Source organism: Saccopteryx leptura, chromosome 1 (genome assembly GCF_036850995.1).
Source record: "Saccopteryx leptura isolate mSacLep1 chromosome 1, mSacLep1_pri_phased_curated, whole genome shotgun sequence".
NCBI lineage: Eukaryota > Metazoa > Chordata > Mammalia > Chiroptera > Emballonuridae > Saccopteryx > Saccopteryx leptura.
The window spans coordinates 246,686,186-246,707,002 of NC_089503.1; the positions used below are offsets into that span (position 1 = coordinate 246,686,186).

The following is a 20,817-nucleotide window of genomic DNA, read 5'->3' on the forward strand; positions in this document are numbered from 1 at the left end:
CAGCCAAGAGGAGCACACCGATGGGGACCCCTTAAACTGTGCCCAGGCACGAGAAAAAAAAACTTGTGCCTGTGTGATTCTTGCAACTAACTTGTGTCAGTTGTGTTTTTCCTCTGGTGGCAGTTAGTGTCGGCACTTAACAGTAGCATCCTTATAGCTGCCTCAAGAGTAGTCTCGAAGAGGCTGCCAGCCCTGCTGATAAGCAGGAGTGTCCCACTGCACCGGGAAGTCGAATCAGCTTGATCGACATAGAGCTTGGGCTCTGCTGAGACACTACCCTATTTGCTTCAAAGTGACTTTTTAAAAAATCAGGTGCCTATACTTGTATAAAGGATTTCTGGTACCAAGAATTAACCAATCAGACACAACCTTATTATACCTCATGATCAAGAAGATGCAACTCTATTGTATTTCCTATATATTAATGGTTCGAGACAGGGCATTCACATCTGATGGCTATTGTTATGTTGACTGTTGTCATTTTTTTATTTGACAAACTGAGGAAAAAGAGGTCAGTACCTCAACTAAATAGTCAGATATTGATTGCATGTTTTAAAAATTCCTGTGGCACACTGACTAAAAACCGCTGCCCAAGCCCTTTCTTATTTTCCTCCAGCCCGTGAGCCTCATTCCTCTGCTCCAGTTCCCAGGACTGGTGCCTGGTTGGCCCTCACATGATAGATCTGTAGACAAATGACCTGTCTTCTGTTCTGGAAGCTGCCACACTCTCCTGCCACTCTCTAATCACAACTTTTTTTTCTTTATGACATTTATAGGTATAGGAAATAACCTTTTCAGTAAAAACATGTTTATATATTCTTATCCATTTGGGGATCACAGAACTCTGGAGCCCAAGGCCCGAGGGAAACTGGCTTGGAGGCCACTGGCAAAATCCAAACCAGGGAAGGCTGGATTAGGGAGCAAGGACCAGATTTGCAACTGATACTCTTAAAGGCATAGAAAGCAGGAAACGGGATTGGGGGAACCTGCAGATACACAGACTTAGAGGTTTCTCAACAAATTTGAACCCCAATTCATACAAACTATAGAACAGAAAAACAAACCCCAGAACACTAAAAAAAACATGCTATGATATTTGTGGGACAACTGGAAATTTCAACACTAACTGGATATTTGATGATGCTAAGAATTACCGTTAATTTTTTAAAAGTATGATTATGGTACTATGGTTTTGTAAATAAGGGAAAGCATCCTTATTACTTATAAATACTTACTACTTAGTAAAGGAACAGTATGATGTCTGATAGGATCTCCTTTTAACCTTTATGAACGGGGGCAGGGAGGAAGGACCAGAGATCAAGTGAAATTGTGTGAGCTGATCATGGTTTAGTTATGGTCACATTTTGTTCATTATAATTTACTATTCCATCAACTTTGTGTATGTTAGAAAATTCCATAATACAAGTTTTTGTTTGTTTGTTTGTTTTTAGGTGGGAGGAGGGGAGATAGTGAGGCAAACTCCTCCTGCATATGCCCCAACTGGGATCCACCCAGCAACTCCATCTGGGGCTGATGTGCGAATCAACTAAGCTCTTTAGGGCCGGTGGCTGATGCTCTCCAACAGAACTATCCTTAGCGCCCCCACGCTCGAACCGATCGAGCCACTGGCTGTGGAAGGGGAAGAGGGAGAGAAGGGGGAGAGGGAGTAAGGGAGAAGCAGACAGTTGCTTCTCCTGTGTGCCCTGACTGGGAATCAAACCTGGGACATCCATATGCTGGGCCCATGCTCTGTCCACTGAGCTAGCAGCCAGGGCCTCCATAATACAAGTTTTTAAAAACCTAAACACTACCTGACCTGTGGTGGCGCAGTGGATAAAGCGTCGACCTAGAAATGCTGAGGTCGCCGGTTCGAAACCCTGGGCTTGCCTGGTCAAGGCACATATGGGAGTTGATGCTTCCTGCTCCTCCCCCTTCTCTCTCTCTCCCTCTCTGTCTCCTCTCTAAAAATGAATTAAAAAAAACAAACAAAACAAAACAAAACAAAAAAAAAACCTAAACACAAAAGTGCTCTTTGCAAAAGTTAAATAAGTAATGGAACATTCACAGGATGATGTATTATGTTCCCATTAAAAACAACAACAGGCCCTGGCCAGTTGGCTCAGCGGTGGAGCGTCGGCCTGGCGTGCAGAAGTCCCGGGTTCGATTCCCGGCCAGGGCACATAGGAGAGGCGCCCATTTGCTTCTCCACCCCCACCCCCTCCTTCCTCTCTGTCTCTCTCTTCCGCTCCCACAGCCAAGGCTCCATTGGAGCAAGGATGGCCTGGGCGCTGGGGATGGCTCCTTGGCCTCTGCCCCAGGTGCTGGAGTGGCTCTGGTCACGGCGGAGTGACGCCCCGGAAGGGCAGAGCATCGCCCCCTGGTGGGCGTGCCAGGTGGATCCCGGTCGGGCGCATGCGGGAGTCTGTCTGACTGTCTCTCCCCATTTCCAGCTTCAGAAAAATACAAAAAAATAAAAAAAATAAAAACAACAACAACACATTTCCACCTGGCTGGATAGCTAGGTTGGTTGGAGTGCCCTCCCAATACACAAAGGGTGCAGGTTCAATCCCTGGTCAGAGCACATATAGGAAAAGATAAATGTTACTGTCTGTCTCTCCCCTTCCTTCCTCTCTCTCTAAAATCATTCAATTTTTTTTTTTTTTTTTAAGAAAATGCTTTAGCCCTGTCTGGATAGCTCGGTTGGTTAGAGCATCATCTCAAAGCATAGAGATTGCTGATTTGATTCCTGGCCAGGGCATATACAGGAGCAGATCGATGTTCCTGCCTATCTCTCCCTCTCTCCCTTCCTCTCTTTATAAAACCAATACAATAAACATTAAGAAAAAAAGAAAAAAGAGCCTGACCAGGCGGTGGCGCAGTGGATAGAGCATCGTACTGGGATGCGGAAGGACCCAGGTTCGAGACCCCCAAGGTCACCAAGTTGAGCGCAGGTTCATCTGGTTTGAACAAAAGCTCATCAGCTTGGTGGAGCGTGGGCTCGCCGGCTGGAGCGTGGGCTCACTGGCTTGAGTGAGGAATCATCAACATGATCCCAAGGTTGCTGGCTTGAGCAAGGGGTCACTGGCTTGGCTTGAGCCCCCCAGTCAGGGCACGAATGAGAAGCAATCAATATATAACTAAACTGAAGCAATTATGAGTTGATGCTTCTCATCTTCCCCCCCTCCTGTCTCTAAAACAGAAAAAAGAAAGGCCCATGTTAAATACATTTTCTGTACCTTTACCATATGCAGCTTTGAGCCATTGTAAGCATGTTGTTATAAAACAATTATTTTAGAACTTTAAATACGATTTCTGTAAGCATAATCTTTACCTTAGATATTTTATGAATTAAATGTTATTTTTAATTGGATTAGAGAATTAGTTCTCCCATCTTCCTGGGCTAGGCCTTCTCAATCAATAAACCTTTCCTTGCTCCAAACTATTAAAAAAAAAAAAGAAGAAGAAAAAAAAAGCTCATCAGCTTGGACCCAAGGTCGCTGGCTCAAGCAAGGGGTTACTCGGAGGTCTGCTAAAGGCCCACGGTCAAGGCACATATGAGAAAGCAATCAATGAACAACTAAGGTGTCACAACGTGCAACAAAAAACTAATGATTGATGCTTCTCATCTCTCCGTTCCTGTCTGTCCCTGTCTATCCCTCTCTCTGACTCTCTCTCTGTCTCTGTAAAAAAAATAATAAATTGATGCTTCTCATCTCTCTCCCTTCCTGTCTGTCCCTATCTGTCTCTCTCTTTGACTCTCTCTGTCTCTGTCAAAAAAGAAAAAGAAAAAAAAAAAGAAAAGAAAATGCTTTAAAAAAACTCCACATTTCTGTGTTTTTGAAAAAATAATGTAAAGGCCCATGTCAACTTCCTACCTTGACACATGCTAAGGTTGCTTCCATGTCCACACCGAGAGAAGCCAGGGAAGAGTCCAAGGAGCCTCTCTGTACTATTTGTTAGGAGTCCATAATTATTTCAAAATAAAAAGTTAAAAAACAAACAAAAAAGAAAAACAGTGTACAAAGTAAAAACTGAAGGGAACTTCAAAGCGGTAAGTGAGGGGGTATTTTTTGTTCTGAAAACCTGAGTGGAGATTTCAATGACATGGCACCCTTTCTGTCTGCAGCGTCAGCTTCTCGGCAGCGTGGTGCACTCAGCCTCTGGCACAAGGCTCACAGGCCCCACAGCCTGGCTCTGAGAGTCGGGCTGCATGTGTCTCACCTCAGGGCCAGACCATCTTTGCACGACTTGTGAGCAAGCACAAAGACCCAGGCAAACCTCTGAGTTGGGAAGGCTCCATCTTCCCCAGCAGACTTTGCAGTCTTGTGGTTTGGCTTCTCAAGTGCATCAGGGAAAAGCTGAAAAAAATGTCTTCTTTACACCCTTGTTTTCCCTACCAGGGGTGAAGAAAGTTTACTGAAGCATATGAAATATATTGAGACCGGCCCTGGCCGGTTGGCTCAGCAGTAGAGCGTCGGCCTGGCGTGCGGGGGACCCGGGTTCGATTCCCGGCCAGGGCACATAGGAGAAGCGCCCATTTGCTTCTCCACCCCCAGCCCCCTCCTTCCTCTCTGTCTCTCTCTTCCCCTCCCGCAGCCAAGGCTCCATTGGAGCAAAGATGGCCCAGGCGCTGGGGATGGCTCCTTGGCCTCTGCCCCAGGCGCTAGAGTGGCTCTGGTCGCCGCAGAGCGACGCCCTGGAGGGGCAGAGCATCGCCCCCTGGTGGGCAGAGCGTCGCCCCTGGTGGGCATGCCGGATGGATCCCGGTCGGGCGCATGCGGGAGTCCGTCTGACTGTCTCTCCCCGTTTCCAGCTTCAGAAAAATACAAAAAAAAAAAATATATATATATATATATTGGGACCTTTGCATGCTGAAGCTCAGGGGTGAGTTCATTTTTATCCTGACACTTTGTAACTCACAGTGGCACACGTTCTTTTCTGGGGAGCAAACACAGAGAGTGAAGGGGACACAAAAGGACAAATACTGCATGATTCCACTTACATGATATGTCCAGAACAGGCCAAGCCACAGAGAGAGGAAGTGTAATGACAGGACCAGGGGCTGGGGCAGGGGGTGGGGAATTTAACAAGGACAGATTTCTGCTGTAGATGATGAAAAGGTCCTAGAAATAGAGAAGTGGTGGGTAATGGCTGCACAACCTTGTGAATGTACTTAGCAACGATGTGTTGGACACATAAAAATAGTTACGACGGTCAACTTAATGCTATGAGTATTTTAACACAATAAAAAAAATAAAAATAAAAAAGGGAAATGAAAAAGAAGGCACCCAGAGAGCAAGGCCTTAGAAGAGTTAACTCCCTCTTGGATTATTTCTTTCTTTTCTTTTCTTTTTTTCTCTCTGTATTCCTCTGAAGCTGGAAACCGGGAGACAGTCAGACAGACTCCCGCATGTGCCGACCGGGATCCACCCGGCACGCCCACCAGGGGCGATGCTCTGCCCACCAGGGGCGATGCTCTGCCCACCAGGGGGCGATGCTCTGCCCCTCCGGGGCGTCGCTCTGCCGCGACCAGAGCCACTCTAGCGCCTGGGGCAGAGGCCAAGGAGCCATCCCCAGCGCCCGGGCCATCTTTGCTCCAATGGAGCCTTGGCTGCGGGAGGGGAAGAGAGAGACAGAGAGGAAGGAGGGGGCGGGGGAGTGGAGAAGCAAATGGGCGCTTCTCGGATTATTTCAATCATGTAACGACTCCTCACAGAGCATAGGGACTTTCCTGTCTTCCCATAACCACAGGGCCTTGAGTGATGACTCAGGCGCTAAGCGGTAGGTAGCCTCTGCACTGTGAGTTGGAGGGATCACAGCAAAATTACACTTATCTCCATTTTACAGATGAGCAAACAGAGGTAGTTCATTTTCTGTGAACTATATATGTTTCTAGATGCACCTTTGGTCGGAAAATTAAATTCTGGCAACAGCTCTCACCCACTGGGACTAAACCTCCCTTTGAACCTTGGAGCTCCAGCCTTGAGACTAGAGACTCAGTACATTTACCACCCACGGGCTAGAAAAACCCCACTATTGCAGAGGCTCAAAGCCAATCAGAGGAGGAGCTGCCTCTGCGGGTCCTGGCAGCCACTTCCTGTGAGAACTCCCATGTCCTCCAAGTCACCCCCTGGGCTGGGGAAATGAGGGTGATCTCCATTACCTGTGCTCACCGACCTCCTGCTGTGGGCTCCTGGACTTCTTCTCCACCAGTGTGTCGGACACCAGCTTGAGAGCACGCTCGAGTGGGACACAGCCTTCTGGACAGCCAGGAGCTCCTCCTCTGTGGGGTAGATGGTGGCGTGCTTGCACAAGACGTGGCGGTCATCACTGGACTCTGGCCGCTGTGTGGGCTGCCAGGAAAGGTGCACATGGTACAGTGGACTGAGAGGTCCCAGGAACCAGGTGGGCAGGGGACAGGCGAGTGTCAGCTCTGCAGAGGTGCAGCACACACAGCAGGAGGACTTGGGGGTGGAGCCAGGCTGAGGAATGCCAGGGACCTACTGGGGTACCCAGTGAGGACCCCAGACTGCAGGAAGCTCAGGGCTGAGGGCGGCCAGGGGGCTGCCCTAGAGTGATACTTTCACATTTCCAAGCCAGAGGCTCTTCTGCCAACTCAGTGGGCCTGATCCCTCAGCAAGGTGCAAATCAAAGGTTCCCATCCAACCCCGGCCTGCACAGACAGACACCTGAAGGTCCCTGAGAGATGTGACAACAGGGGCCTCAGGAAACTAAAGGGATCACTGTGATGGGAGGTGGGGCCAGGAACTGGAGTTCCTATAGTGACCCAGCGATGAGAGGTGGGCAGTCCTTTACAGGTCTTGGTATGAAGTCCAACTGCTCATTCTTAGAAGATTCAGGTCCTTCTAGTGAAAATGTGAGAAAATCACCTACCCCATGACGCCAGTGCCACAGGAGGCATTTCAGCACAGGACCACCACCTACCAGAGGTATGCCTTCGGGTGCCCCTGGCCCGCTCTTGAAGGGAGGAGGGTGCTGGTCGGGCGGTGAGTGTCCTGAGTGCTCATCCTGGCCTTGTGGCTCCTCCTCCCACTGCTTTTTATGCAGGTCATAGTGCCTGCAGGGAAGAAAAAAACAACAACAAGATGCCAGCAGCTGCAGGACTCTGGGCTTGTCACATCAGAGCCAGCAGTGGACAGAAGCCATATGGCTTCTACTGCCTGGTCCTTGGGCTGAGCAAGGCAGAGGCCCCAGGACCACCAAGGAGACATAGCACCTGTATGGGACCCCATAAGAATCCAGCAAGGGGTTCTGTACAAACACTTGCCATATGCAGGGGAGACTAAGGCTCCAAGGGCCAGGAGGACACAGGCCAAGAGTAACTGCTAGAGAGGGAGGAGCTGGCCTCAGTGGCCACAGTCCCCAAGTCTGTCCTGGGCCTCACTCCCCAGCTCAGATGCTGCTTTCAATCTTCTGTGAATTGGATTCCCTGTCATGAATACTTTAGAATTGCTCTCAAGGGTGAAGGAGGATGATGACAAATGTGTTGGTGGTCAGGAGACACCAGGGGTCAGGGACATGGAGGTTGGAGGAAACTAAGGTGAAGGGAAACCAAGTGTCAGAGGACACCAAGATCCAGGGAGATACCAGGGGTCTGGGACACAGGAGGTCAGAGAACACCAGAGGTTGGGGGACATGGGGACAAGAGGGTGTCCCTGAGAGTGTCAGCCCCTCGGCTGTCAGAACCATGCCATCCCTCCTTTATTAGGTGATTCGCACTAACTAAGGCAGATCCTTGGAGTAACCTATGCACAGGGGCCCAGCTAGCTCTAATATCCTCCATGCCCCTACAAGTGCCGTGTCCCCCTGTCCCCTACCAACCTTGTAAGTCATAAGCATCTGGGTCCTCAGGCCTGGAAGGGAGAGCAGATGTCCCCCCAACTTGAAAGGGAAGGGACCCACACCTCATCGCTGTGTGCCAGAACCACAGCACCTCCAGCTGCTTCCTGGTCTGCTGCTTCTGCTTCCTCTTCCTCTCCACCAGGAGCTTCCAGGCTCTGTTGCTGAGCATGATGGAGATCGGAAGGTGAGGATTGACTTTTTTCTGGAAAAGAAAGGAAGGGCTGTAAGAGTAGAGACCATCACTTAGACAAGAATACTGGGTATCTTGGGGATGCAGGGACTGACACTCTTCTACTGTATTTAGACAATAGTGGGTTTCAATCTCCCGGAGTCATAACACTGCTCGTCCCCAAAAGCACTGGCAGGAAAGGGAACTAGAATGGGGGAAAAACACAACTGACTTGCAGAGTAACAGGCACGACAGTGAAAGCAGAACCCTGTCCACTTATCTGACAAAGGAGCCAAGGTGCTGCGGCACCACTGTTGGCTATCACAATAGTCACCATAAGTTCAACCAAAATAACTTGTTCCCAACCAAAATAATCGAGGGGAAACAACTTTTGTGAAATCTAGCAATATATATTGCAAATATCCTGTTCACAAAAATTAGGGGATCAGGGAACATGCAGATACTCTAGGACTTTCAGCCTTTTGTATAGTGCATTTTCACCAATGAAATAAAAGTTGGTTTTGCATCTCATTTTCATAATTGAACAACTTTCTTTGATTTGTCATTTGATTTTCTGATGTTCTTGTTTAATAAAAAAAATCAAATGCTTTTTTTATCGCTTCATATTCATTTTAAAATATCCCCTAATTTTTGTGAGCAGTATAACATGGCTAATTCATTTGCCTAACTTAGATTTTGGCACTACATTTCTTCATTCAAAAAGTGTAGTGTTGTCTAAGGATTGTTCATTGGCAGAAACAATCCAAGTCTCCATCAACAGGTAAACAGAAACACAAAATATGCCCATTCACACACTGGAATATTACTCTGCCATAAAAAGGAAGCTTTGACACTTGCTGTAACTTGGATGAACCTTGAAAACACTATGCTCAGTGAGAAGCCGGACACAAAAGGTCACACAGTGTGATTCCAGTGAAATGTCCAGAACAGGCACATCTACAAAGACAAAGTGGATTTGTGGTTTTTAAAAAGAGCTTGGGAGGTGGAAATGGGGACTGACTACTAATGAGAATGGGTTCCTTTTTGGGGTGGATGAGAATCTTCTGGAACTAGAGAGAGGTGATAGTTGCACAACTGTGAATACAGTAAAAGCCATTAAACAGTACAATTTGTGTGGGTAAATTGTGCAGTGTGTGAATGGTGTCTCAATGAAACTGCTATAAAGAGAGGAAATACCCAGAAGCCACTGTTTATCACCCGTAAAGAGTGGCATGTATGCTCTGCAGAAGCATACTCGAGGTCCAACAGTCAGTCATGTTTAGACACACACATGTGCATGTGTGCCCTCTGGTTGAGCCCAGGGTACTGAAAGGCTCATAGGAGCAACTTGGGCACACAAAGCCACCCCCTGGGTGGGAAAAGGGGCCCCTGCTGGTACTGGAAAGCCCTTAGCATTGGAAGCCCCAGGCTCCCTGAGGATGGCTCAGCCTGGATTAACTCCAGCAGCAGCGGCCTCTCTAGTCATGCTCTCTCACCGCCAGGGCCCCAGCCGCTCTGCAGCTCACTGGCTCAGCCCTGCACCGGTGCACACATGCTTCCCATCTCAGCAGCACAGACCAGCTTGGGACACAGGCAGAGGCTTGAGAAAGGAAAAACATGTGTCAGATGTGAACAGACTGATACTGAGTGTCTGGGGAAAATGAGGCAATATCTGGGAGTCCTGTTTTGTGTGTACATCTATGGTCTTGAGTACCTTCGCTGGCAAGAAGAGGGTGCAGAGTTTTACAACTAGACCTTCATCTGCAAGAGAGTAAATCAACATGTTTTCTGCTCTGGTCTGCCAGGCAGTGGGAAATGCAGATCTAAATGCAGCTTGAGAGGCGCAGGGGGTATGGAGCTACTGTCGGTGCTGTGAGTAGCAGAGGAAAAAATGTGTTTTGAGACATGGACTGAGATGTAGAAATCATGAAAGTTCCTACACACACACACACACACACACACACACACACACCCCAAACCTGAGCTAACCAGGACCCTGCAAGGCGCACCTTGTACTACAGCTGGGGCCGCCACCCCCTCACGTGCATGTCCCTGGCGTTGAGGTCATTGAAGCTGCACTCACACAGCTTGCAGTGGAACCAGATCACTTCTCCTTCATCATTGCACACCTGAGGCACAAAGCTCAGCTAAGCACTGGCCCCTGGGGGAAAGTGCCTCCCTCTATCATCCCAGAGCACTGAGCCTTCCTAGGTGGCCCAGAAAAGTGACAGCAAACTGTGCTGGCTTCTTGTCTGCTGAGCTATTCCAAAGGGCGGCTTTCAAAGGAGCCAACATGCCTTCCCACGCTGAGCTCGCCTCTGCCAACATCCGATGTCCTTTTACCTCCGTCTCAGCCACCTCTGGCCAATGCCCCGCTCTCGGTGCTCCCGCCTTGCCCTTCTCTTTCTGCTGCAGCTTTTATGATCTCATCTCCTTAACTGTTAAATGACCAGGTCTGTAGCACAGGGGTTCTATCTGGTGTGGATATTTTGCATGGGACAAAACAAGTTGCTGAACTAGATGAACAAAAACACAAAAATGAAAAGAAATGTTGAAGCTCACACTTCCTTTTAGCCACACGCAGTCTTTGGATGAACTCAAGGAGGCTGGGAACTATGGAAGCATCCAGATGCTTCAGAATTTGAGTTCTATAAGGCTATTTAAGACAAGCCTGTGGGGCTACTGCTCCGGCTCTGGGTGATAGCCACGTATGGTGCACACTGGCTCCTAGAATGCCCCTAGAATCATATATCGTGGGGTGCCGCAGTCACTGAGCTTTCAAGGGTACCAATTCCTTTTTCCACCTCCCTTTCCACAGAAAAGGGGTGGCCTCTGCCTGCTTCAGACCTTCCTTCTAAGATCTGAAACCTAGCACCTGTACCTTGGAGCAAGTTCCAGAAGAGTCACTGAGTTATGCCTGAGGATGAATGTGTAAATGTGAGATGGAGAACTGGGGTGAGAGCACAAAACCTGACCCTGGCAAGGCCCTTCTGCACCAGAACCCAGAGATGGAGAAGGAGGCACACTGATGGCATGAGGAAGGGAGGACTGCAGGCAGAGTTACCTCTTCCACATAGCCTGGGCCCACCGGCTGTGAGTTACAGCAGCTTCCAGAACTTTCCACAGACTCTCCTTGGGTGGGCAGTTGTCCTGGCCTCTCTGATTTCTGGTTCCCCCCCTGGAGGTATGCAGCCTGCTGCCTGTGGCTCAGAAGGCCCTGGAAGAACTGCATCACTTATTACCTGCTCCAACCAGAAACCATAGCCAGCCAGCTTCCAATCAGCCAGTGTGATGGTAAAAACAATGCTGGCCAGGCCCTGGCCGGTTGGCTCAGTGGTAGAGCGTTGGCCTGGCATGCAGGACTCCCAGGTTCGATTCCCGGCCAGGGCACAAAGGAGAAGCGCCCATCTGCTTCTCCACCCCTCCCCCTCTCCTTCCTCTCTGTCTCTCTCTTCCCCTTTCGCAGCCCAGCCGAGGCTCCATTGGAGCAAAAGATGGCCCGGGCACTGGGGATGGCTCCTTGGCCTCTGCCTCAGGCGCTAGAGTGGCTCTGGTCGCGACAGAGCGATGCCCCGGATGGGCAGAGCATCGCCCCCTAGTGGGCGTGCCAGGTGGATCCCAGTCAGGCGCATGCGGGAGTCTGTCTGACTGCCTCCCCGTTTCCAGCTTCAGGGAAAAACAAACAAAAAACAACAACAACAACAACAACAAAACAATGCCGGCCTCGGTCTGTCACGGCCCCTTTCACCTCCATACATCAGCCGGTCAGAAACAGGGTCCTGCAAGACTCTTTCCTGTTAGCTTGTTTCATGGCTGAGAGAATGAGACCCACGCAGCACTTGCTGCCCATCTGAATGCATCCAGAGGGGCCCTAGCTGTAGGCCCCCAGCTGAGAAAATCTCCACAGTACAGACTCTGTAGCCCTTAGTTAAATGACAATGAGAAATCAGGTGCACCAAGGGTCATAGACAACCTGGCCCCATTGGACAAATCCACTGAGCCTCAGCAGGGAGCCGTTTCTTTGTTGTCAAAGGTGCTTTATGATTTTATGTTCACTACCATGTGATTATTCCAAACACAGTGCTGCTGGCTGGATAGGTCAGTTGGTTAGAGCAGTGGTCCCCAACCCCCAGGCCGTGCACTGGTACCAGTCCGTGGGCCAATTGGTACCGGTCTGCAGAGAAAGAATAAATAACTTACATTATTTCTGTTTTATTTATATTTAAGTCTAAACAATGTTTTATTTTTTAAAAATGATCAGATTCCCTCTGTTACATCCGTCTAAGACTTACTCTTGATGCTTGTCTCGGTCACATGATACATTTATCCGTCCCACCCTAAAGGCCGGTCTGTGAAAATATTTTCTGACATTAAACCGGTCCGTGGCCCAAAAAAGGTTGGGGATCACTGGGTTAGAGCACCTTAGAAAGTGCAGAGGTTGTCAGTTTGATCCCCAGTCAGGGCACATACAGGAACAGATTGATGTTCCCGTTTCCCTCTCTCCCATCCTCTCTCTAAAATCACATTAAAAAACCTCACAGTGGCCTGACCTGTGGGGCACAGTGGGATAGGGCGTCGACCTGGAATGCTGAGGTCACTGGTTCAAAACCCTGGGCTTGCCTGGTCAGGGCACATATGTGAGTTGATGCTTCCTGCTCCTCCCCCTTCTCTCTCTCTCTCTCTCTCTCTCTCTCTCTCTCTTCTCTATCTCGCCTCTAAAATAAAGTCTTTTAAAATTTTTTTTAAAAAAAGACCTTTTGGGCCCTGGCCGGTTGGCTCAGCGGTAGAGCGTCGGCCTGGCGTGCGGGGGACCCGGGTTCAATTCCCAGCCAGGGCACATAGGAGAAGCGCCCATTTGCTTCTCCATCCCCACCCCCTCCTTCCTCTCTGTCTCTCTCTTCCCCTCCCGCAGCCAAGGCTCCATTGGAGCAAAGATGGCCCGGGCGCTGGGGATGGCTCCTTGGCCTCTGCCCCAGGCGCTAGAGTGGCTCTGGTCATGGCAGAGTGATGCCCCGGAGGGGCAGAGCATCGCCCCCTGGTGGGCAGAGCGTTGCCCCTGGTGGGCGTGCCGGGTGGATCCCGGTCAGGCGCATGTGGGAGTCTGTCTGACTGTCTCTCCCCGTTTCCAGCTTCAGAAAAATACAAAAAAAAAAAAAAAAAAAAAAGACCTTTTGCCTGACCAGGCAGTGGCACAGTGGATAGAGTGTCGGACTGGGATGCCGAGGATCCAGGTTCGAGACCCCGAGGTCACCAGCTTGAGCATGGGCTCATCTGGTTTGAGCAAGGCTCACCAGCTTGAGCCCAGGGTTGCTGGCTCGAGCAAGGGGTCACTCAGTTTGCTGTAGCTCCTTAGTCAAGGCCCATATGAGAAATCAATCAATGAATAACTAAGGAACTGCAACGAGGAATTGATGTTTCTCATCTCTCTCCCTGCCTGTCTGTCTGTCCCTATCTGTCCCTCTCTCTGACTCTCTCTGTCTCTGCTACAAAAAATAAATTAAAAAAAAAAAACACAAAAAAACCCCTCACAGTGGCCCTGGTTGGTTGGCTCAGTGGTAGAGCATTGGCCCATCGTGTGGATGTCCAGGGTTTGATTCCTGGTCAGGGCACACAGAAGCACCCATCTACTTCTCCACTCCTCCCCCTCTCGCTTTTTTCTCCCTCTCTCTCTTTCTCTCTCTCTTACCCTCAGCCATAGCTCGACTGGAGCAAGTTGGCCCCAGGCACTGAGGATGGCTCCCTGGCCTTGGCTTCAGGTGCTAACAAGAGCTCAGTTGCTGATCAATAGAACAATGCCTCAGATGGGCAAAGCACTGCCCCCTAGTGGGCTTGCTGGGTGGATCCCGGTGGGGGCACATGCAGGAGTCTGTCTCTGCCTCTTCTCCTCTCACTTAATTAAAAAAAAGGAAAAAGAAAAAAAACAGTACTGCTGATGCTAAAAATAGATAATCCCCCTTCCCTTCCATAAAAAGAATGGGGGTGCATGAGGTTGCCAGCTTGAGTGTGGGGTCGCTGGCTTGAGTGTGGGATCACAGACATGACCCCATGGTAGCTGGCTTGAGGCCAAGGTCGCTGGCTTGAGCAAAGGGTCACTCCCTCTGCAGTAGCCCCTGGTCAAGGCACATATGAGAAAACAGTCAATGAACAACTAAGGTGCCACAACAAAGAATTGATGCTTCTCATCTCTCTTCCTTCCTGTCTGTCTGTACCTATTTGTCCCTCTCTCTGTCTCCATCACACAAAAAAATAATGGGGGTGCAGAGCAGAGACAGTCAGAGACCTGGGTTTGAATTCTGCCTCTACCACTTAGGGGGTGGCCTGTGTCAGGAACTTCTCTAGCCTTATCTCCGTTTTTCCACTTGCAAATTGAGACTAATGACAGATCTAGTTTAAACAGTCATGGAGGGTACATGAGGCAATGCACATGGAGCAGGTATGAAGTGAGTGCCTGACATACAATCCTGGTTATGGCCCACTCAGTGTGCATCATGTGGCAGCCAGCACTTCCCTCAGGTAACGGCTGATGTGTCCCACCCCTGAGGAAAACAGGGCCAGAGGTGGGGATGTGAGGAGCTCAGTTTAATCTACTGGTACTCACGGTTTGTCCACTGTGAGCACTGTGGTCTGCAGCAGGCTACTCCTAGCACGGGGGAGGTAGCAGTGCAGGGAACTGTCCAGGCTTAGGGTGGGGCTACAGACAACCCACAGCACCTGGGTCTGTCCCAAGATTCATTAGAAGAAATAGTGCTGCCATCACATTGGTTCTACCAAGGTTTCAGGGAAATGGTCTCATGTCAAAGGTTCAGAAGATGTAGACCTGCCTGACCTGTGGTGGCGCAATGGATAAAGCCTTGACCTGGAACACTGAGGTTGCAGGTTCAAAACCCTGGGCTTGCCCAGTCAAGGCACATACGGGAGTTGATGCTTCCTGCTCCTCCCCCCTTGTGTCTCCCTTCTCTCTCTCTCTCTCTCTTTCTCTCTCTCTCCTCTCTCAAATGAATAAATAAAATCTTTAAAAAAAAAAAAAAAAAAAAAAAGAAGATGTAGACCAGAAGCAGCAGAGCACTTTCGCCTGGCAGGAAAGTGGGAGAGAAGGCATGCTCCCTCCCCATCCCCACCCCATTCATAGCTTGGGCCCTCTAGAATCTAGAGTTTGTTAAGTCAGGGTATGGCAGGAGGACTGTGAATGGCGGAGACACATACCCATGCACGTGGCCTCTGAGGCTACTGGCCTCTTGCTAGGAGTGCGCATGCTGAAGCCAGTGGGATCCATGTTAGCTGAGGCCACAGAGGGGCTCTCAGTGGTGAGGGAGGCTGGCTTGCTGGTGCAGGAGTCTGGGCTGAGCTGGAGTTCCTTGGCACTGATCCTATAGTAGGGATGGGTTTTCCCAATTTGATGTGCAGCTTGAAGACCTGAAACAGCCCCAGGTTCCCCTGTCAGGGTCAACTGCAGGCCTGGCTGACATTCTTCAAGAGGCAGGAATATTACCTTGGTGGGTGTGGGAGGGCTGGCAACCTGTGGAAGTGAGGGTGGTGGTCCTGTCCAGGCCCCACCCACTCCCCAGCTACCAAACTCTCTCAAGCATCACTCCCTTGGGAAAGACCTTCCTGAGTTATCTTCTGCTATAGGTGCCCACTTGGCATGCACATGCAGCCCCTACAGTACTACAATGCCTCATGCTGGCTAACGCTGACCCCTTCCTCCAAACTCCACTGCCTTGGCTGAAAGGCAGGGATGTTCTCCACATCCCAAACACCAACTCAGCGCCAGCCCTGAAGACAGAGAATGTGTGGACAGATGTGTGGATAGGGCCACCTGCAAAGATGTATGTGTGTCATCGTCCATTGACACACATCTACATTCTGTAGGAACATGTATATACCTAGGATTCAGTAACATCCAGTTCTCGATATCCTCGCCATTAAAACTTAGTATTTTAATTTTCATTATTTTATTTTATTTATTTGTTTTTTAAAAGCAGGACTCCAAATGGAATATACCATTTGATGTCATCAATGTTCAAATTCTTGTTGATATAAACATCTAAATGTATCTAATGCCAAGAATAGTTTCTCAGGGGCCTGAGTACAAGCCCTATACTGCTTCATGCTTTTGTCCAGAGATAGGTAGGACTTTTATAACTAGGATGTGTTTGGCTTCTGAGGAAAAAGGACACATGGGCCCTACAGAGAAAGCTTCCTCTCAGCATCAGTGGCTGCTCCCTCTGGTGTCATTGGATGCTCCTCCGGGACCAACTGTGGAAAGTCAGGCTGTTCCCAGGGCTGCCCTGCTTAAGCTAGTGTGGAGCTCCTACCTTCTGGTGCTTGGCCTCCCAGATGTGGGCAGCATAGGCCTCTGCCCCAGTGCAGGACACAGCACAAGGGTCGCAGAGCAGCTGTGCCGGCACCCCACATGAGCTGCCATTGGGCTGGATGCCCATCTTCCCAGCTGCCTCCTCCTTCTTTTTGTGCTTCTGCCCTTCCAGGTGCTCACGGTAGGTCTGCCGGCAGATAGTGAGGCAGTCTGGGGGCGGGGGGCGGTGCTCACCGGCACCACATTATCCCCCCCCAGTTCACCAGCAGTGTGTGTATGTATGAACCCAAGGGGGAAACACAGGTCTACTGTCCCCACCCCTCCATTCTCAAGGCTCTGAGAGGTTCGGGCAACCACTGCTTTATCTCAGCCCAGTCTAAGGATTCAGATGCTCGGCCTATAAGACATCAGGTTTCTTTTTCTTTTCGAAAAATCAATGAGTTTCTGAAGCCAGCATCCACAATGAACCACACATTTGGTTTCGAGGGTTACTGTGAAAGAAAAATCTAGCCCTGGCCAGTTGGCTCAGTGGTAGAGCGTCGGCCTGGTGTGCAGAAGTCCCAGGTTCGATTCCCAGCCAGGGCACACAGGAGAAGTGCCCATTTGCTTCTCCACCCCTCCCCCTCTCCTTCCTCTCTGTCTCTCTCTTCCCCTCCCGCAGCCGAGGCTCCATTGGAGCAAAGATGGCCCGGGCGCTGGGGATGGCTCCTTGGCCTCTGCCCCAGGCGCTAGAGTGGCTCTGGTCGCAACAGAGCGACGCCCCCTGGTGGGCAGAGCTTCGCCCCTGGTGGGCGTGCCGGGTGGATCCCGGTCGGGCGCATGCGGGAGTCTGTCTGACTGTCTCTCCGCGTTTCCACTTTCAGAAAAATACAAAAAAAAAAAAAAAAGAAAAATCTAGCTTTTCAGAATCTAACCTCAGAAACTAAGCAAGGACGCATGCCACACTTCCTGTTAGAACACTACTGATACAAAGAAGCTCCACACGAGAGGCCACTGTGAGTCACAGTCCTACCTATCCTGAGCCACTGGGCCCAAAATGTCTGACTGCATCTGGCAAATGACCAAGCTCTTAGGTGGCACCTAGACTCCTCTTCTGAAACCCTTAAGATGAGGCAAGCTGAAGCAAACATACATAAAGTGGACCTACTAAACAAGCGCACTCTGTCTATGCCAAGAGTCAACATTTGTGGAATAAAAATACCTCTGGAAACTACACAAGGCAGCACTGGTTGGTCTGGGGGCAGATGGGAGGCAGGGGCAGGAGTGGGAGGAGTACTCGCTGAAATGTAGGAATCTTATAAACATTTTACCTAAGCAGCAGAGTGTGCACACGCACACAACACAGAAAAGCCTGGAGGGATATACACCAAGACACCAATGATAAACTACTTCAGATGGAGCAATTATAGGCAGTTGTTGCCTGCTTTTTGAACACATGGTCATAGTGAACCACATAGCTCCCACAAACCTGTCTTCTATCATCATTCCTAAAACTATGTCAAGTTCCTCAGGTTACTGACCTTCTCTGAGCCCCAGACCCTCATCTGACACATGGAGATTGTAACTATGCAGTTAGAAGCATAAAATAACCAGCCCAGTGTGTTGATGTCCCAGGTTTGATTCCTGGTCAGGGCACACAGGAGAAGTGACTGTCGGCTTCTCCACCTTTCCCTCTCCCTCTTCTCTCCTTCTTTTCCTCCCACAGCCAGTGGCTCAATTTGTTTGAATGTCAGCCTCAAGCGCTACAAATAGCTTAGTTGATTTGAGCATTGGTCCCAAACAAAGGATGCTGGGTGGATCCCAGTCAGAGCACATGCGGGAGTCTGTCTCAGTATCTACTCTCCTCCCATTTAAAAAAGAAAAAAAAATGAAAAGAGAAGAAAGGAAATAACCGAATGAACATGTTGGACATGCTTTGTAGAGTTCTAAGCTCATGGTAAGAGCAAATGTTGCAATTTTTGTTATCCTACCACCAGATTCCCCACCATATATGTTATTTAATGTGTAATGAGCGGAAGTGTTAGGAAGAGGCCTTCCTAGTGCTCCTTTTGCTCCACAGCCACCCTCCTGTCCCCGGTTGGGCTAGCATGGAGACTATACTGTCAACTGTGCTGACCTTGACTTAGAGAGCCTGCTTAGATGGATACCCAGAGAAAATGTGGAAGTGCTGCCACCCAGGCTACAGGGAGGCCATGCTGACATAAGTCCCTTCCAGACACAGATGAAGACCATGTGTGGTGGTTTCAACATTCACAGGGTGAGACTATGTTGGCAGTGTGAGTGGGAAGGAGGGTAGCGTGTAGAAAAGGGCAGCAGGACAGATCCTGTGATGCTGGAAACACTCAGGATCTTGGTGGTAGTGGCAGATTCATAAGCCCGCCCAGGTGATAAGTTCACACAGAACAAAATATACCCACTCGTGAGTGCACACTTGTAAAAATAAATATGAGTAAAGCTTGGAATATCTGACTAAGAACAGACCATGTCAATTCAACATCTTGATTGCAACTTGCAAAATGTTACCATTGGAAGAACATGGGTGAAGGGTATAGATGGGTCTTTCTGCATTACTTGTTACAACTACATGAGCACCTACAACTATCTCAGTAAAAATTCTAATTTAAAAAGTGCTATTAATATTAGCAAAACTGGGAATAAAAAGAATTGACCTTTCCAAGCCATATCGAGTATATGCCAGATGCTATGCTGAGTGATACCACTCAGGCAAACTCTGTTGCACAAGGAGACTCGGGCTCAGAGAGGCTGTGACACCTGTTTGGGTAACAGAAATGCAGGGCTGGGCTATGAACCCTGGAAGTCAGCTCTAGAGCCCACACTCCTTCCACTTAGACAACACGCACACACATGCACCCATGCCTGTTGTCATCCACCTACGGCCCTGTCTAAACAGCACTGCAGCAGAGGCCCACCACAACTAGCTGTGTTTGCCTGGGCCATGACTGCTCAAGGAGGGGGCACTGACTGCCTCTCGTACCCCAAATCAAGAGAAGCTCCCCTTGCCTTGGAGTTTAAGACCACGCTTCTGTGGCCAACAGTCAGTGCTGTGCTCATTTCTTCCACTCAAACACCAGTAAGGCAATCTTAAGGCAATTCTGACTTGCACTTGATATTGCAAGTTTAATAACAGGCCTCTTTGGGCAGGCCATGACCAAGGAAGGTCCCGGGCCTGCCAGGCATTGGGTATGGGGCGGATGACCTGGGCACCAGCACAGCTGATGTTGCAGATATCACAGTAGGGAAGCGGGGGCTGCTTGGGCCCACCCTTGGGTTTCAGCAGCTTGGTGGGAACTGGTGGCTCCCTGGTGAAGCTGCCAGTAGAACTGGCACTGGAGCTGCACCCTGAGCCACCCCATGGGGACAATCCTTAGGCTTTGGGAGTGGAGGTGGCAGGGATGGAGGCTGCATCTGCTGGGGGTGCAGAGGAGGATAGTAAGGACCAGCTGCTGAGTACACTGACATGTAACAGTTCAGGTAGCTTGGTCCTAAGAAGCAGAGAAGAGAGGGAAATGGGTTGATTTTAAGGATGATGTTTATTTAGGCTGCAAATAGAGTAATAAGCCTGCATTCATGCTCAGGGAAACTACCTGCTCACCCGTGTACGGGGTAGAGGTGAAGTTGTAGGATGAGGACGAAGTGTAGGAAGGCAGGGTGGACATGAATACTGTGGGCTGGTCACTGGATGCTAGGCAGTAGGTATAACTGGAGGATGGGACACAGGCTGACTGTGCCCCTCTAGTAGTGGGTGCCTGCTGTAGGGGCTGCGCTTGGCTATACCCACTGCTGGGCTGACAGTAAGCTCCTTTGGCACCTGGAGAGCAAGCAGAGACCCTCTGAAGAACCACACTTAACCCCTATCCCCAGGGAGCAGAGAGTGAGAGCCACACTCCCTACGATCACCGCAACCAGCCTCCCCACCTGCCAGAGCTAACATGAGCCCCTACTTGTGGACAAGCCCTAGGTGCAACAGGCCACAGGCCCCCTGCATTTCTAAGCCTCGGCTGAGGACTAAAGCCCCGGACCTCTGGTCCTGATCCCTAATCCCAGACGGGATTCATGTGTGACCTGTGTCCACCAGTCCTTTCCAGATTCTTCTTCCTCTGTGTCATAAGTGTAAAGAGTGTGTGTGTGTGTGTTCAATGAGCTCCTTATCTCTCACTTCTAAGATCCAAGTCCTCAGCAGAACTTACCCCCTTCCACCCTGGGAAAGCTTCCTTAGAAAATACTTTCAGCTCCATTTTTAGCATTCTCTCTCTCTCTCTCTCTCTCTCTCTCTCTCTCTCTCTCTCACACACACACACACACACACACACACACACACACACACACACTAGCTGAAAAGATAGTCCTGACACTCAACATTACTCCAGGCTTTCCTATGAATTAGGAATGTCTAAATGTGACTTTAATGTGGTGACCCCTATACCCTTGCTCCCACCCCCTGACCCTGCAG

General features: G+C 49.7%; 1 protein-coding gene across 1 annotated transcript in view; it reads right to left on the bottom strand.

The window, feature by feature from the left end:
• The window catches only part of ZFR2 (zinc finger RNA binding protein 2), a 73,018-nt gene that overhangs the window by 30,561 nt on the left and 21,640 nt on the right, over positions 1 to 20,817 (bottom strand). The window contains exons 6-12 of the mRNA XM_066360198.1: positions 19,960 to 20,175; positions 19,572 to 19,706; positions 16,348 to 16,556; positions 10,075 to 10,161; positions 7,926 to 8,065; positions 6,946 to 7,078; positions 6,174 to 6,353 (exon numbers count right to left, since the gene is read on the bottom strand). Of these exons, the coding sequence (XP_066216295.1) occupies positions 6,174 to 6,353; positions 6,946 to 7,078; positions 7,926 to 8,065; positions 10,075 to 10,161; positions 16,348 to 16,556; positions 19,572 to 19,706; positions 19,960 to 20,175 (1,100 nt within the window). The remainder of the gene's footprint in view (positions 1 to 6,173; positions 6,354 to 6,945; positions 7,079 to 7,925; positions 8,066 to 10,074; positions 10,162 to 16,347; positions 16,557 to 19,571; positions 19,707 to 19,959; positions 20,176 to 20,817) is intronic.